At 35.2% G+C, this 15,262-nt stretch overlaps 2 protein-coding genes and 1 long non-coding RNA gene across 3 annotated transcripts; 1 reads left to right on the top strand and 2 right to left on the bottom strand.

Moving 5' to 3' along the window:
• Nucleotides 1–275: 275 nt before the first annotated feature.
• On the top strand, nt 276–1,269 carry LOC144544955 (pterocarpan synthase 1-like). The gene is made up of 2 exons (XM_078293511.1): nt 276–559; nt 767–1,269. Exons 1-2 carry the CDS (start codon nt 276–278, stop codon nt 966–968), a joined length of 486 nt encoding a protein of 161 aa, XP_078149637.1. The 3' UTR covers nt 969–1,269.
• A 4,779-nt stretch (nt 1,270–6,048) lies between these two features.
• LOC144544937 (uncharacterized) lies at nt 6,049–7,276 on the bottom strand. The gene is made up of 3 exons (XR_013508364.1): nt 7,198–7,276; nt 6,802–6,869; nt 6,049–6,175 (listed from the first exon to the last, which is right to left on the bottom strand). It is a non-coding gene; the product is annotated as an uncharacterized LOC144544937 (long non-coding RNA).
• A 1,338-nt stretch (nt 7,277–8,614) lies between these two features.
• On the bottom strand, nt 8,615–12,522 carry LOC144544851 (uncharacterized). The gene is made up of 2 exons (XM_078293389.1): nt 10,682–12,522; nt 8,615–9,653 (listed from the first exon to the last, which is right to left on the bottom strand). The coding sequence occupies exons 1-2, from the start codon at nt 12,520–12,522 to the stop codon at nt 8,615–8,617; spliced, it is 2,880 nt and encodes a 959-aa protein (XP_078149515.1).
• Between the last annotated feature and the right edge of the window lie 2,740 nt (nt 12,523–15,262).

Genomic DNA, 15,262 nt, shown 5'->3' with positions numbered 1-15,262 from the left:
GTGATACAAATATATTTGGTTATTTAGGAATATGTGATTCCCCTATTTAAATTTAGAAATTATTTTTTGATTTTTTAAAATTAATTTTCTAAGCACTTGTGATTAATTAAGTAAATATTTAAATAAATTATTAGAAGGCGTAAAAGATCATCTAGCTAGTGCACTATCACATTACTAAAATTAATTTTATAAATCTAGAGAGTGCATGTATGCATGGCTATAAATACCCCTCCCTTCCTCTCTTATTTCACTCAACCTAACAGTCCTCTATAGCCATGGCGTTCAACATCGCTCCTGTTTCCACACTCCAGAAAAATGAGCTTTACTTCCACTTGTACTTGCACCACACGTATGGGGGATCAAACCCTAACCAAGTAGTAATAGTAGACCCAAAACTTCCGAATTCATTTGGTTGGACCGTCGTTAATGATTGGCCCGTGTACGATGGAAACGGCACCGACAAGACAATCGTTGCACGTGCACAGGGCCTGCATATTCAGGCTGCAATGAGCCTCGGGAGGTGGGAAAATTATTTCAGCATTGTGTTCGAGGATGCCAGGTACGTACACTACATAAGTTAGAAACTTAGAGTTCATATTAATTACAAGAAATTAGTTTTCTATTTTCAACTTTTATGATGACTTGATCAATAGGATATTAATTGTCTGGTACACAACACATAAACATTTGAAACTTGACAAACAAGTAGAAGCAGTGTATGTAACTTGCTAACTTATATATGCATAATGCATGGCATATCGATCAGGTTCAAGGGGTCGTCGCTTCAGGTGATGGGGCCTGTTGTCGAAGAAGGGGAGTGGGCCATTGTCGGAGGGACCGGACAGTTCCGTATGGCACAAGGCATCATATTCAAAAAGCGGCTGGAAAAAAAAGCAGATGGGAATATTCTGGAGCTTGATATCCATGCCTTCTACTACGCGGGGCAACCTTGGACTCTCGGGGTGTGACTGTTCCGCACCAAAATTAATTCTGGCATTATGTGAATCAGTCAGGTGTCGACCTTTTGTTTCCAGTAGTACGTACTTGGGATTGTTTCGTTATATCCATGCTTTCTACTTATTCCCATATTTTATTTTTGTGTGTTTTGTTTGGTTTTGTTTTGTTTTATTTCGATCCCATAATCCTACTCAATGAAGTGGATAGATAATAATATATGCCAGAATTTGATTGTGCTTGACTAATTTGGAATGATGTTACTGCTTGATTAATATCATGAGTGCGCAATATATATATATATATAATCTTTCATTTTATTTTTATTTTCAATTAACAGTATGGCAATTTCAAAGTCCAAACTGTACAATGCATGCCACGAGATCAATATAATTCTTTGATATATTTTAGTACGATTATTATTCTTTTACAAATTGAGAAGGTAGTTTTTATGTTTCTATATATACTTATAGGCACCATATATTCCTACAACAAATGTGAAAGAAGTTTTATTACAATTAGATCCAAGGACCTATCACAATGAGACAAAAAGAAGAAAAAAAAATATCAAACTTTTATTGGCGGATATAATATCTCAAGCCGTACTAAAAGAAAAATGTAACTATATGTTTTAAAAAGTACTAAAAATGTTAAAAAGAACTACTGAAGTATTACTCTAGAGAAAGAGGAGGTAGCACAATTGGTTAGAAAAAAGTTCTAGACTTGTTGTACCCAAAAGTTGAGAGTTCGATTCTCCCTCATGCAAATTCTGCAAAAATTTTCAAAAAAGAAGTGTTACTCTAATAATTTTTTTCTAAAAAGTAATATTGTTTAATATTTTTAAAAATATACAGTCACCTGTTTAATATTTTTTGTAATTATATGTTGAAATCAACGAGTTTGTGTTAAATCTATGTACCTAAATGTTTAAAACTACAACATATTTGTTAAAAAAAAGTTGAACACTTAAAAGATATAGTCTTGCTGTAGCTCTTGATATAAAGTACTTGCTATATATAAATATCATAAACTGTGAGAGCATATACTTAGTCCGAGATGTGAAATTTTCTTTTGAGACAAGTCTATTTGATATTGCCATTTTACCATTTCAAATTAAAATTCGGTTGATTCGGATCTATTTCAGGAGAATCGACGGAGGTACGTTTGTGTATGTAGTAATTGGTAAATTCAGTGCAAATGGACTGATAGTCCTAAGATCATACCTAGACCATTGGTGATGCACCTTGAATGATTAATAACATGGTATATGTCCAAAATAGAATCAGTTTTTATTTTGTGTTTAGCATATAATTCTTATTTGGTATGATTTCATCTAGTTGATTGACGAGACATTTTAGATATTTTTTCTTCAATTAATGATGCTCACCCGACGCTAAAGTAGGTGGCCCAGCGTGCAGCTAACGAACATCACCTGAAGGCCTACAAGATATACATCCATTAGAAATTTTCTTGTACATTTTGCTTTTAGACATGGTTTTCTTTACTCCAGCTGTTGCGACTAGATTTATAACTACCTTTTTATTATCAGAGTTCTCTTTTTGTCTGTTGCGACTAGATTTTATGACAAATTTTTACAAATTTGAAGAGCATTTTTTATTCTGTAAACTAATTTATTTAATATTAATTTACTTGGGCATTAGTTTAACTCAAATTATTAGTTGAGAAACATTATTATCGTTGCCTGTATTTCATGGGTTGTGAAGCAATGTCAAGGACAGCGGTTTGTGTGTGGGTACAAACGTTTCCAAAGACAATTTTTTTCTTTTGTTATGAGACGTTATGATGATTACATTTGCCAGGAATATAATATAATTTCTGAAATAGATAATAAATCGGTGGAACATTAATTGCATGCTAAAATGAAACACCAATTTATTGATCAGATTGTTGACTTGCTGCCATTTAGTTGGAATAGGTGAACAATGCACTAAATTGGAATATATATGCCTCATCCATTAACACGCTAACCGCAATACTTTCATATTATTAATTTCAAATGGTATTTAGAAACATTAATATTATAACCCGTCACGACAGACTACCTACCACAATTAATTCCGCATCTACTTTTTTAAGCAGATTAAGTAATTGATTATGATGATCGAATGATGCGATTACCTAACAAGAAGAATATAATTACTACATATTTAAGGCAGCACTTGCATCAACATGTACAGATTTAACAATGAGAAGTCAATTCTTCTCGCTTTGGAGAGAAAAACATTTTATTTTTGTTTTATTTGAAGATAAGTGACATTATTCAACAGTGTTTGCAACTCATCATCGTGGGTGGCGCCTATGTCCACGTCAATATGTATAAATTTTTGCGTACTTAATATAGAAAATCTTCAGTATTCATTATTAGGTATTTATATAATAACATATAATAATACAATAATAAACAATGATCGGTTAACTAGGTATTTTTAAGATTTAATTTGTTACATTTGTATGATATTATTATTTTTTGCTAAACAATTAGTTACATCTTTTTAATACATTTTGTTCCGTTTCTCAGTTATATATTTATTTTTTTAATGCATACATTATGTGACATCATTAATCGGGTTTAACACGTCACCGTTATTTTTAAAGATATATTTTTTAATGCATAACCAATTGTGTTTTGTAAATTATAACTATATCTGTTAAAAACAGTACAATTACCAAACAAAATGTTACAAGGAATTTGTTAAGTGCTTGCAAGAATAATACTTTTGTCAAAAGTAACTTGTTTAATATTTTCTAAAATATTCAGTCACATGTTTATATTTATTTTGATTATATATTGAAAGCAACTATATTGTGTTAAAACTAGTTATCTAATTGTTTTAAATTACAATTAATATCTTTGTTAAAAAATTTTTTTGCTAACTATGTTTGGAGATGGACACTTAAATAATAATTAAACTCCAGCACCGGAGAATCAGCGGAGTTTTACGTGCAAAAATTGTTAAAATCTGTGCAAATTGAATATTTTAGGGTTAATCAAACCTAGACCATGGGAGATGCACCGTAACAAATTAATAATTAACATGGAACGTCGATCTCCAAAATGGAATAAGCTTTAATTAGGTGCAAATTAATTTGAATTATCCACTGATTATTTGTAGATCAATTAGCAAGACAACAATAATTTAGGCAACAATAACACAAGTGTTAGGCAGCATAATGACAGAGTATTTAAGCATGCAGCAAGATGTTCGATTAAGGTGATATTTATGAAGGCTTTGAGATTTGTAGTTGAATCAATTAATGCCTTTCATGGAATAAATTATAATCCATCTCTGTGTTAAATTAGGTCAGTGCTTATTAGAATTAATTATACTTGGTCTCTGTATAGTAGGTAATTTCCACCATCAAGTTTAACTGATACAAAATTTATGAAAATGGTAATTAATTAAGATGAACTAAAGAAGGCATTGAAGGTTAACTCTACTGAAATTACTAGATTGTTTCAGAGTAAATTCTATTGTTCAAATATTTTAAATTGAGATAATTTTTTTGTAATTTTTGCTCGTACAATTATTTTTTGGCCAACCTAAATTTAAACATGAAATTTGTTTAAGTTTCTATTAATTATAAATATTATACAATTTATAATTTTCACAAATATGAACACATTGGACATAATATAGGACACTATGATGCTTTCAAACTGGTGGTTTTTTTTTTTTTTTTTGTGAAAAATTGGTAGCAGCTACCAATATTGAATTGAATAAATGTGTTTACAACATCTCTAGTCTAATAAAATTATAGATATTACAAATCAGCCAATTCCTATAGGCATAACCCCTCTTAGCATTGTGTCATTAGCCATTGAATGTGGCCTCTGACCCATACCCACAGTAATCCACAATCGAGTCTCTTCTCCTGCCATGTTAGAAAGTACCCCTGGTGGCCTTCTCTTCCCTCGAAATATCACTTCATTGCGCTGCTTCCACAGCAACCATATAACTGCCATACATCGTGTCGCCCATTGTCTCTGTGGTATCCCTAGTGCTGCACTATACCGAGTTCTAGACCGCTCCCAGGTCTCCAAAACCGTATCAGCAGTTATATATTTGCGGCCTAGGCGACTGTTTGACTCTCTCGTGTGTTTCGATCTGAAATGACTTGAATCAATGATCTGAATCTAAAGTTTGAACCGGAATCAATGGCCCGCATCTAAACATTTTTCATTTTTATACAACAACACTCCAAGCAGCACTACGATGAAAATGTTAGCCACAAAAAACGACCTGAATTTTTTTGGATCTAGGCCATTGATCCCAGTACAAACTTTAAATTCAGCTCATTCCCGATCCTTCTAGTAAATCTAAATTTTTATGGAATTCCATATATATATTCTTTCAACCAAAATGAGGGGTAGATAAATGATTGAGAACTTATACCTTCTAGTCAAGCTTTTAATTTCCTATATTAATTGTTTGAATAATGTTCGGGTCCCCGAACTGTATTCTTCGCCCCATCCCCTCAACTAGTTCAACAGCTTCCAACTGACTTTTCAACTGCCAATATAAAAATAATTAATTTTGAATAGCATATGTGAAATGAATTATGAATAGCATTGTCTCCAACAACTTTTTGTACGTTCAATTCATTATGCACGTACTATGAATAGCATATCTGAAATGAACAGGGACCAGTCACTAAATTATGAACAGAAGCACCAGCTCCCAACCAAACCTTTAATAAATGCAGGACCACAATAATTCCATATTTTTATAGAAAAAATTGATGTTGAATTAGTTTCTCAAGATTATATATGAAAGAATAATAATGTTGTCTCAAACTTCAAAATCTTTCATTCTTTTTTTCATAAAAACGACCTGAAATTTGGAGGGGGGGGGGGTTGTGTGTGTGTGTGTCTATATATATATATACTAGTATTTTGCCCGTGCGATGCAACGGGATATATTATAAGAAAATAAAAACATATTTTTATTAAAAAAATATTTCAATAGAAATAATAATTATTTTGTTAAAAAAGTAATAACATCACAGAATTGTCTAAAATAGAATTTGATATGACAGAAAGAGAGAAAAAGGATGCAAACATTACATTTATACTGACATGATAGAAAGGTTATACAAACATTACATTTATACTAACATGATATAAATTGGATCCAACATTAGTTGCACCTATAGCTGCTAGTGCTATAAAGCCTTCCTTCCATTCCCCTTCCAGTACCACCTATCAAATATATACATAAGCGAAAAGAAATTGTTTAAAACGGAATAGATTCCCTGAGTCAATAATTGATTGTGGTATCGAAGTTGTATAAAAGAAAGAGTGGGGCTATGGTACTTTCACGTAGCGCAGATTGGTCTGTACTACGGGTCAATATCTTCGTTTTCAAAGGTCAAGTAGTCGATTTGAACTGTTTAACGTGATCTTCATATGAAAATGTACTTGCAGAGTAAATTTTATATTTTTTAGAACCTTTTTACTATTTTTTTAGGTAGGTAGAAGTCACTACTTTTGAATGGTCTAAAAAATTAGATAAAGTGATTTTCTACCCATCTAAAAAAACAGTAAAAAAATTGTAAAAAATGTAAAATTTAATCTACAAGTATATTTTCATATGAAAAACATATTGAACGGTTCTGATTGACTATTTGGCCTTTAAAAATGAAAATAGTGATCCATAACGGACCACTCCGCGCTATGCATTAGCTTCTTTCCTATTTATTCCAATAAGTCATTTGACTTTGTTAAGACACCTATTCTCAAGTCCCATTAATGTGTGTTAATTCACTCTTCTTAATTTGTGGTAATTGTAACAATATGAAAGCATGTAGTACTATATAAGAAATTACTCTTTCATTCGCAATGTACAAGTTCCCAATTGTCTGTACAGCACGTTCATTCTGAGGAAATAGGCGACCTATTCAAAAAAAGATCAGTTATTTGATATATAATTATTTTTTAGAAAGAAAAAAAAATCATATTTGTGCAGTATCGACCATGATTGGTAATTTCTCTTCCATCATCTCACAAACCTTAATTATTCTGATACTCCTGATAACTTACAAGAATGTATTTGATACAGTTCAGGTATGGAACTGTCTAAACAGAGGGAAATTAAGGCTAGGTCAGGTCCATTTGACACAAAATTGATGAAAATTTAAAATGACGCTCAGAAAAGACTCAATTTGGGTTGATTGAATAATTTTGGGAGTACTTGACAAAAGTGTATCACTAATTTTGCATACCAGAGAAATGACGTCGCCTTAAGACATTCCAATCTACCTGCGAATGTACTCTGTGGTAATCCCCTAGCTTCAAATATATCACACAATAAAAAATGCTCCTCTTAGGCCTGATAAGAAAACACATGCATGATGCATGAACTGAGAGGAGTTAGTTTGAGCATTTGGAGAGCAACAAAAAAGGGGGAGTTTCGTCTTATATCCTTCTAAATTTCAAAAACACACAAAAAAGGAGGCAGTGTATTTTTAACTTCCACATAAAATGAAAGAGTCTGAATTGAATTGGATAAGTGGCACATGACGCCACAATTAAAATTTTCAAATTTATATATAAATTCCATGCGCCGTCAATAACTAATTAATTGTAGGCTTGTAGCACTCTGTAAAATGAAAGAGTCTTAATTGAATTGGATAAGTGGCACATGGCTCCACAATTAAAAAATTCAAATTTATATATAAGTTCCATGCGCTGTCAATAACTAATTAATTGTAGGCTTGTGGCACTTTGTAAAATATATAAATAATAAAAATATTATGCAGAAAAATATCAACCAATTGAATATACAGTCCTAATTAAGAGCATATATATGTCCCAAGAGATTTTAATTAATAAAAGATTTTTTTTATTGCATAGAGCTTATTCATACTAATTGTCCTGGTTGTCTTTAAAGTCAATCAGTAGTTATGCTTTAGTTACCCAAAAGCCTAAAAAAGAAGGATAAACTAACATTTTGCTGGCTCTCACGGATGCAGTGCCTAGTGCTAGCTTGGCGAACATTAGTGTCGGGGCCAGCGTCGGTGCTGCCGGCGGAATCAGAAAAACAACAGTGAGCACAATTAATAAAATAATTTTATGCGGCCCCGATAAAGAATAAAAGCATCATGCATAACCCTACAAATGAATTAGAAATCAAATAACTCATAATCTTGTATGGAAACTGGCAAAACACCACATATGCCCCTATCAGATTTCTTTCAAATACTCAAATTAATCTGTTTTTCATCTCATTCAAAGAAATTATATTTTTTCTCTTTCAGAAGTATGCATGATTTCAATATTTTGCAGGGGTATACAAGATACTACGACAATAGCAGGATAAAAGCAATTAAGACAAGCACATAGTGTAAGTATCAGTCAGCCTTGAAAACATATACTAAATTGAGTAACAAGAAAATATACCAGCCATGAGGCCTCATTATGCAAGAGTCTAGGCACATCCAAATGGTTAGGTTTGATAAAGCATTGTAACAATCGAATTTTCTCTCATATATCTGAGTCTATTTTAGAATCTTTCGGTGATGAGGCAAATGTGTGATTGAATAATTTTGTCATGATAAATTTTTCTTTTTTTTTTTTTTTTTTTTTTGAAACTATTTGATAGCGGCTATCAAATTATATTTACAAGTAAACCAATTATCCTTAACAAAGATTAAACCACATCCGCTCCTCCTGAATTATCCTTCTCGCTAGTATCTCCGCAGGTACCATACTCCCTCTGAAAATCATTTTGTTCCGCTGCTTCCAGATATTCCAAACGGTACACAACATCTTGCAAACCCAATCCTTTAAGGTCCCACGTCCTTCCTGCCTATAGATTGCAACTGAACGGCTCCATATTTGAACAATCGAGTGCCGGTACGGTACCAGAATTGTTTCAAAGTGATAAATTTTGAACCCCCAGCTTGCTTGCACCGCTGCCCACACTCTCCTCGAGTACCTGCACTGATAAAATAGGTGCAGAATCGTCTCCTCATGTTCATTGGCACACATGACACACCCTCTCTCGCAGTGCATCCCTCTTCTTCTGAGAGCATCTCTTGTCAGTAATTTCCTCTTGAGTAGGAAATACCCAAAAATTCTGACAGTAGGTGGAATTTTTACAATCCAAACCTTCGGAAATGCAAAATTCTCTTTCCCCCCTTCCATAAAAATTCTGTAAATTGATCTAGAGGAGTAAGAACCTGCTGAACTCCATCTCCATCGGATCTCATCCCTCATGTCAGTAAATTGCAAATTGAAGTCCGGTGCCACCTCTTCCAGCAAGGACTGGCCCTGTCTAAGCGACAGCACCATATTGCTTGGTCGTTGTGCTCTAGTACTAGTCTCAAATAGAGGCATTCCGTCCCATGAGTCAAACCAAAAGTTGATTCGCCTACCATTGCCAACGATCCAGTATGTGCTCCAATGGAAGATCCATTTGATGTTGTGTAAAGCTGCCCAAAAAAAGGATCCTGTAATGTTCCATGCCAAAGGCCCTCCTTCTTCTGTTGGTTTGGCATGCAATCTTATGCAAATTGTAGCCCAAAGAGAATCTTGTGAGTCATATAGTCGCCACCACCATCTTAGTAGCAAGGAGGTGTTCTGAACTGTTAAGTCCAGTACTCCCATCCTACCAACTGATTTTGGTGTTGTGACAATAGCCCAATCCACCAGGTGCATACCTCCCCTTGCATTATTCCTGCCCCAGAGAAAGTCCCTTCTAATTTTGTCGATACGCTGAATTTTCCGGCCGAGTCAAGCCGAGTTACACCGAGTTGAGCCGTGTTAGACCGAGTTGAGCTGAGTTTTAAACAAACTTACACGGCGAGCAAGTTTTCTTCGACAATCTTGGTTGAAAAGTGATGAATCGGCTGAGTGAAGAAAGTCTGCACTGATTCCAGACAGATTCTCACGTTTTGGGTTGATTGTCTCACCGATTCTACATTTTTTTTTGTTCAATTTGGTTTTGCTAAGCAAGTAGTGCAGAGGAAAGGGCGAACGGGTTGAATTTGACCCATGTGGACATCGTGAAGAAGAAGGAGATATGGGTCAATGCATAAATGAAAAAGTAGAGATATGTGGGCCCCGGGTTGAATTTCATTTTTTCTTGGATTCCAGGTTCATCCACGTGAGTGAGAGATTAAAGATATGTGGGCCCCTCAAAAGAGAAGAAATGAAAAAGAAAATTTTTTATCGGACTCCATAATTTTTTTACATTTCACAAAAAAAAATGAAAGAAATGACAGGAATTGAGAAATGACATCCTACTAATTTTTTATTTGACATTATATTAATGTTTTTATTTTTTGACTCTGTACAATAATATTTTCATTTGTATTTTAATACAGACGACAATGAGATAATTCAGTCAGCTTGATATAGCTTCTGGCAATAAAAATGTGTTCTGTTTATAATATTTGTAATAAATTATATAATTAGTGAATTATTTGAGTGTAATATTGTCTTAATTAACATAGTTTTTTTACAAATTATTTTTATTAATTTTTTCCTATTTTTTTGCTACAAAACAAGACTTCTGTCAAAAATATCCGAGTTACCGATCCGATTCTTTCGATTCCGGCCGATTTATTCGATTCTGACTCGGCGGTTAAAAGTCCGATTCCGATTCCGATTCCGATTCCGATTTCCGGAACCATGGTTAGAACCGACTGGAGAAGTTGTAGCCTCCCTACCCTAGTTAGCAATTTGCTCTGCCAACCCTGCAACCTTGACTGCAGCTTATCTATCAACGGCATGAAGTCCTGTCTTTGTGGTCTTTTGACCGACAGTGGCATGCCCAAATAGATTACTGGGAATTGCTTAACCAAACAGCCTGTAATTTGCCTCATTATCTCTGTTTTCCTTGGAGAGAGATTAATAGGGACTATTGCACTCTTTGAGAAATTTACTTCCAACCCCGATATCTTGGTGAACAGCCTGAGCAAGATCTTAAAAGATACCACCGTAGGCACATCAGCTTTCAGGACGAAAGCCGTATCATCCGCGTATTGTAGAGCCATCATTGACTCATGCAATTTTGTGGACATTGGATTTGTGAGTGTGTTGTTGACATTAGATATCATCATCTGAAGTACATCAACGGCCAATATGAACAACATTGGAGAAAGGGGATCCCCTTGGCGCAATCCCCTTTTGTGCTGGAAGAAGATTGTATGTTGACCGTTAATAACTACCCTGGAAGAGCTAGTTGATAGAATATCCATGATCCATCTTATCCATTTTGTCGGAAAACCTCGACTGTGCATTACCTCTCTCAGAAACTCCCAACTTAAAGTGTCGAAGGCTTTCGCGAAATCAATTTTCGCAAAAAGTGCCTCTCTTCCTCCAGTCGATAAATGCTGTAATATCTCTCTTGTTGAGATGAAATTTTCAGCAATAAATCTGCCACGCACAAAAGCTGTCTGGTGAAATGAAATCAGACCAAGCAAGACCTCTGCCAATCTGTTGGCTAAGATCTTTGAGAGGATTTTGGGAAACAAATTTATGACGCTGATAGGTCTATAATCCATAGTTGACTTGGGGCATTCCTTCTTTGGTATGAAGATTATATTGGCCCTGTTGATGCTTGTAAGGTCCAGTTCATGGTTATAGAACTGATTGATCATGGCTGTGATATTTCCCCCAATATCTTGCCAAAAAACCTTTGCAAACTCATTAGGTAAACCGTCTGGACCGCATGCCTTATTGCTTGCCAAACCCCGAATTGCCCGATCAATCTCTATGTCAGTAAATGGAGATTGCATATGAGCCAAGTCCTGAGGAGTATATAGGGATCGAGCATCAAATGCCTGGACCTGTGAGGGCACACCGAGCACCCTTTGCATTCCTTGGAAGAATAAATGACGAATTTGCCCTTCGTCAGTGATTACTTGTCCCTGATGATGAATTTGCAATACCGAATTCACTCTCGCCCTCGAGGAAGCAAAATTGTGAAAGTACGCCGTATTTCTATCCCCATGCTGCAACCATCTACACCTTGATCGTTGGTGCCATCGAATTTCCTCAAAATTTGCTAGTTCAAAGATTCTTTCTCTTAGGGTGAGCCTCAACTTGAACTCTCGCACGTCTAAGTTCCTCTTCTCCTCAATGCAATCAAAGAACAGAACTGCCTTCTTACAAAAGGATAGTTGTTCTGTTAATTTTCCAAAGTTCTCCAGATGCCACTGTCTCAATTCGTTATGCATCTGATTACACCGACTCTGAAAGTCATTTCTGGACTCTGACTGAGTCTCAATCTGTTGCCATATCCTTTGAATGATGCTCCTCATCTGTGGATATCTGAACCAAGCCTTTTCTAGTCTAAGCGGTTTCCTTACCGATTGTGGATGCTTGCAGGTGAGTAAGAGGGGTGTGTGGTCCGAGACACTCATCTCCAGGGCCATTAGACTTATTAGAGGGAATTGAAGGGAAACCTCTGTGCTGACAAAAATTCTATCCAGTTTAGAGAAACTTGGATTCGGCCTTTTATTGCAGTAGGTGTATTGTCTGTTTTGTAATTGAATTTCAATGACCTGCAAACTAGAGATTAAGTCATTGAACGAGTCCATTAGCGCAAAATTTCGGGTGTCCCCAGTTCGATCCGTTAACCACCTCACAAGATTGAAATCTCCCATCAAATTGTTAGTTTGTAATAATCTAGAAGTCAATAATACGATAATTTATCATAAAGCTTTGTTCATGAATTGGATGATTAATATCATTTTGTTGCCTTGAGTATTATTGAATTTATGGATCATTTCGAGTTCATGACTGAAATTGTGAAACTCCATAATATATATGATATATACTCTTAAAAGGTGACTGACCAAGGTAATTAGCAGGAACACTAATTACCGCTATAAGGTTAGTATGTGGATTAAAAGATGGTTAAGTTTTACAAACCACCTGACACGAGATGTCATTTTAATCACATAGATACATGTTCTAGGAACATGGTATTTGACAGACCCCGAATGAAACATTAAATAGAATTGTGTTCGTGTCATTAATGTTTTTCATTCAGTGTCACGTTCTAAAGTATGAGGTATTTATCGTTCCCACTAAGAAATATGTATGTGTGATTGCTATCTACCGCTGTCCGTAAAAAGCAGTCATAACGGTAGTTTTTCCATATGTATAGCTTAGCTGAGGAAGTGATAGTTTACCAAGAATACTATTTGTCCCTCGTATCTCTATACGAGCTATAGCATCACTGGGCCCCTTGATAGAGTAAGATTATCTGCTAGCGGTATAATTACAAGAGTAATTATATTTGATAATCTGCTCAAGATCAAGAAAAGATTCAGTTAGCAAGGATGACACACATCTACCTTGAAACTAATCTGATAGCTATGAGACAGAAGAACAGACACAAGTAAATTGTTTACTGGATCGTGATATTGTACAGTACAGCATCATCTGTGTAATTGGATGGTCATGATGTGTTGCCAGATGCCACCCATGATTATAGAAGTTAAAACAGTTTTAACTCTATTTACCAACATAACACAGATCCTATTGGGTCACACCATATAGGAGTTAATCGGAGAATCTTATTGTGATTGATTATAAATTTGTTATGATCAATAGTAAGATGGTTATAATTAATTATACGTGTTATAATTAAATTATAAATATTATGTAAAAATAACAAGCAAAAACATTGGTTAATTTATAAACGTGTGTGACACGTTGTATAAAAGTTAACCGGTTAATTTATAAATGTGTAGGACACGTTGTATAAATTACCGAAACAACAACCGCAAGAAAAATATATATAATTGTTCAGAATAATTATACGAATATTATTTGTATTCGGGCCGAGGGCATTCGGGTCTTTTCAGATTCGTCTTATCCGCATGACATGTCATCGATCATATCCAGATGACACGTCATCGATACCGAAACAAACAACCGCAGAAAAATATATATAATTGTTCAGAATAATTATACAAACATTATTTGTGTTCGGGCCGAGGGCATTCGGGTCTTTTCAGATTCGTGCTTATCCGCATGACATGTCATCGATCCTATCCAGATGACACGTCATCGATCTTATCCACATGACATGTCATCCTTATCCATTCAATGGCATATCTTGTAAATAGGCATAAGTTGAGGGGTATTTCGGTCTTTTGCGAACCTCCTCAAAAGCCTATAAATAGAGGGGTGCATGTAGAGAGAAAAATCACTAATTCACTTGTATCGTTTCGTGCAGAATCGAATCGGTATTTTCTCTCTTTCTCGGTTTCTCTCCCAAATAGTGTTTCGGTTGAGAAAAGAAAGTTATACGTAGTTGACGTATAATCTTGCGGGTTGTTGTGGAGAATATTTACGGGATTGATGAATAGTGTTTTACCGAATTTAGCGGTATGTCAGTTTTGCATATTGATGAAACTGAGCAACCGAAAATTCGTGTTTACGAGTTTTCGTCTTTTCCCCGTGAATAGTGTTTTTGCAGAATTCTGCGGTTTACGGTATTTCTGGCAGAAGAAATAAACCGCTCTCTGGTTAGTCCTGGTGGATAACCGATAGAGGTATCACACGTGTGATACTCCGAGTCGATTCCTTCCCTGGTGAGGCTCTACTCGCTCGGTCTGCATTCCAACTGTGATTTGGAAACAAGGTATAAATATGTTATATTTATCTATTTAATTTGTAAGTAGATTAAAGTTTTAGAAATCAATCATGGAGTAGATCTGTAAAAGGATTAAATTGGGTTTTGATGCCAAAGGAATACTGAAGGTGGACCGCCTTAGAAAGTTTCCTGACATACCCCGTTTAATCCTGAGCTTAAGTTGGCCGTAGAAATTTTTGTTCTACGGTCATTCCGCACCTTAAGCCTAAACGGGTTTCCGGTTATAGCACCCCGTAAACCCCAACACAAATACCATGGCGCGTTAATATGCCGGTGCATACCTTGCATCTCTTGCAAAAAGGATTGCTTATTGGCATCATTTGTTGGTCCATAGACATTGGTGACTATGATGACCCTCCCCGTTTGGCTTTGTTTCAACACTGCTGTACAAGTGTTTAGAGTTGCCCAACTGTTAATTAACTCATAGGACCTTTTCCATGAAATAAGTAATCCCCCCCGAGAAGATGATGCATTTAAATAAACACAATTCCTTTCGAAAAAAGAAGGTAATATTCTGGTCACATACAGAAAATCTAATTGATTGATTTTAGTTTCCTGTAAACAACATATGTCACAACGGGATGTTCTCAGCATATCCCTAACCACATTACATTTGTCAGGTCTCCCAAGACCTCGCACGTTCCAGCACAATAATTTCATCTTTTTGATTC

Source organism: Carex rostrata, chromosome 27 (assembly GCF_964058835.1).
Source record: "Carex rostrata chromosome 27, lpCarRost1.2, whole genome shotgun sequence".
Lineage (NCBI taxonomy): Eukaryota > Viridiplantae > Streptophyta > Magnoliopsida > Poales > Cyperaceae > Carex > Carex rostrata.
This window is presented reverse-complemented; position numbering and strand designations above follow the sequence as displayed.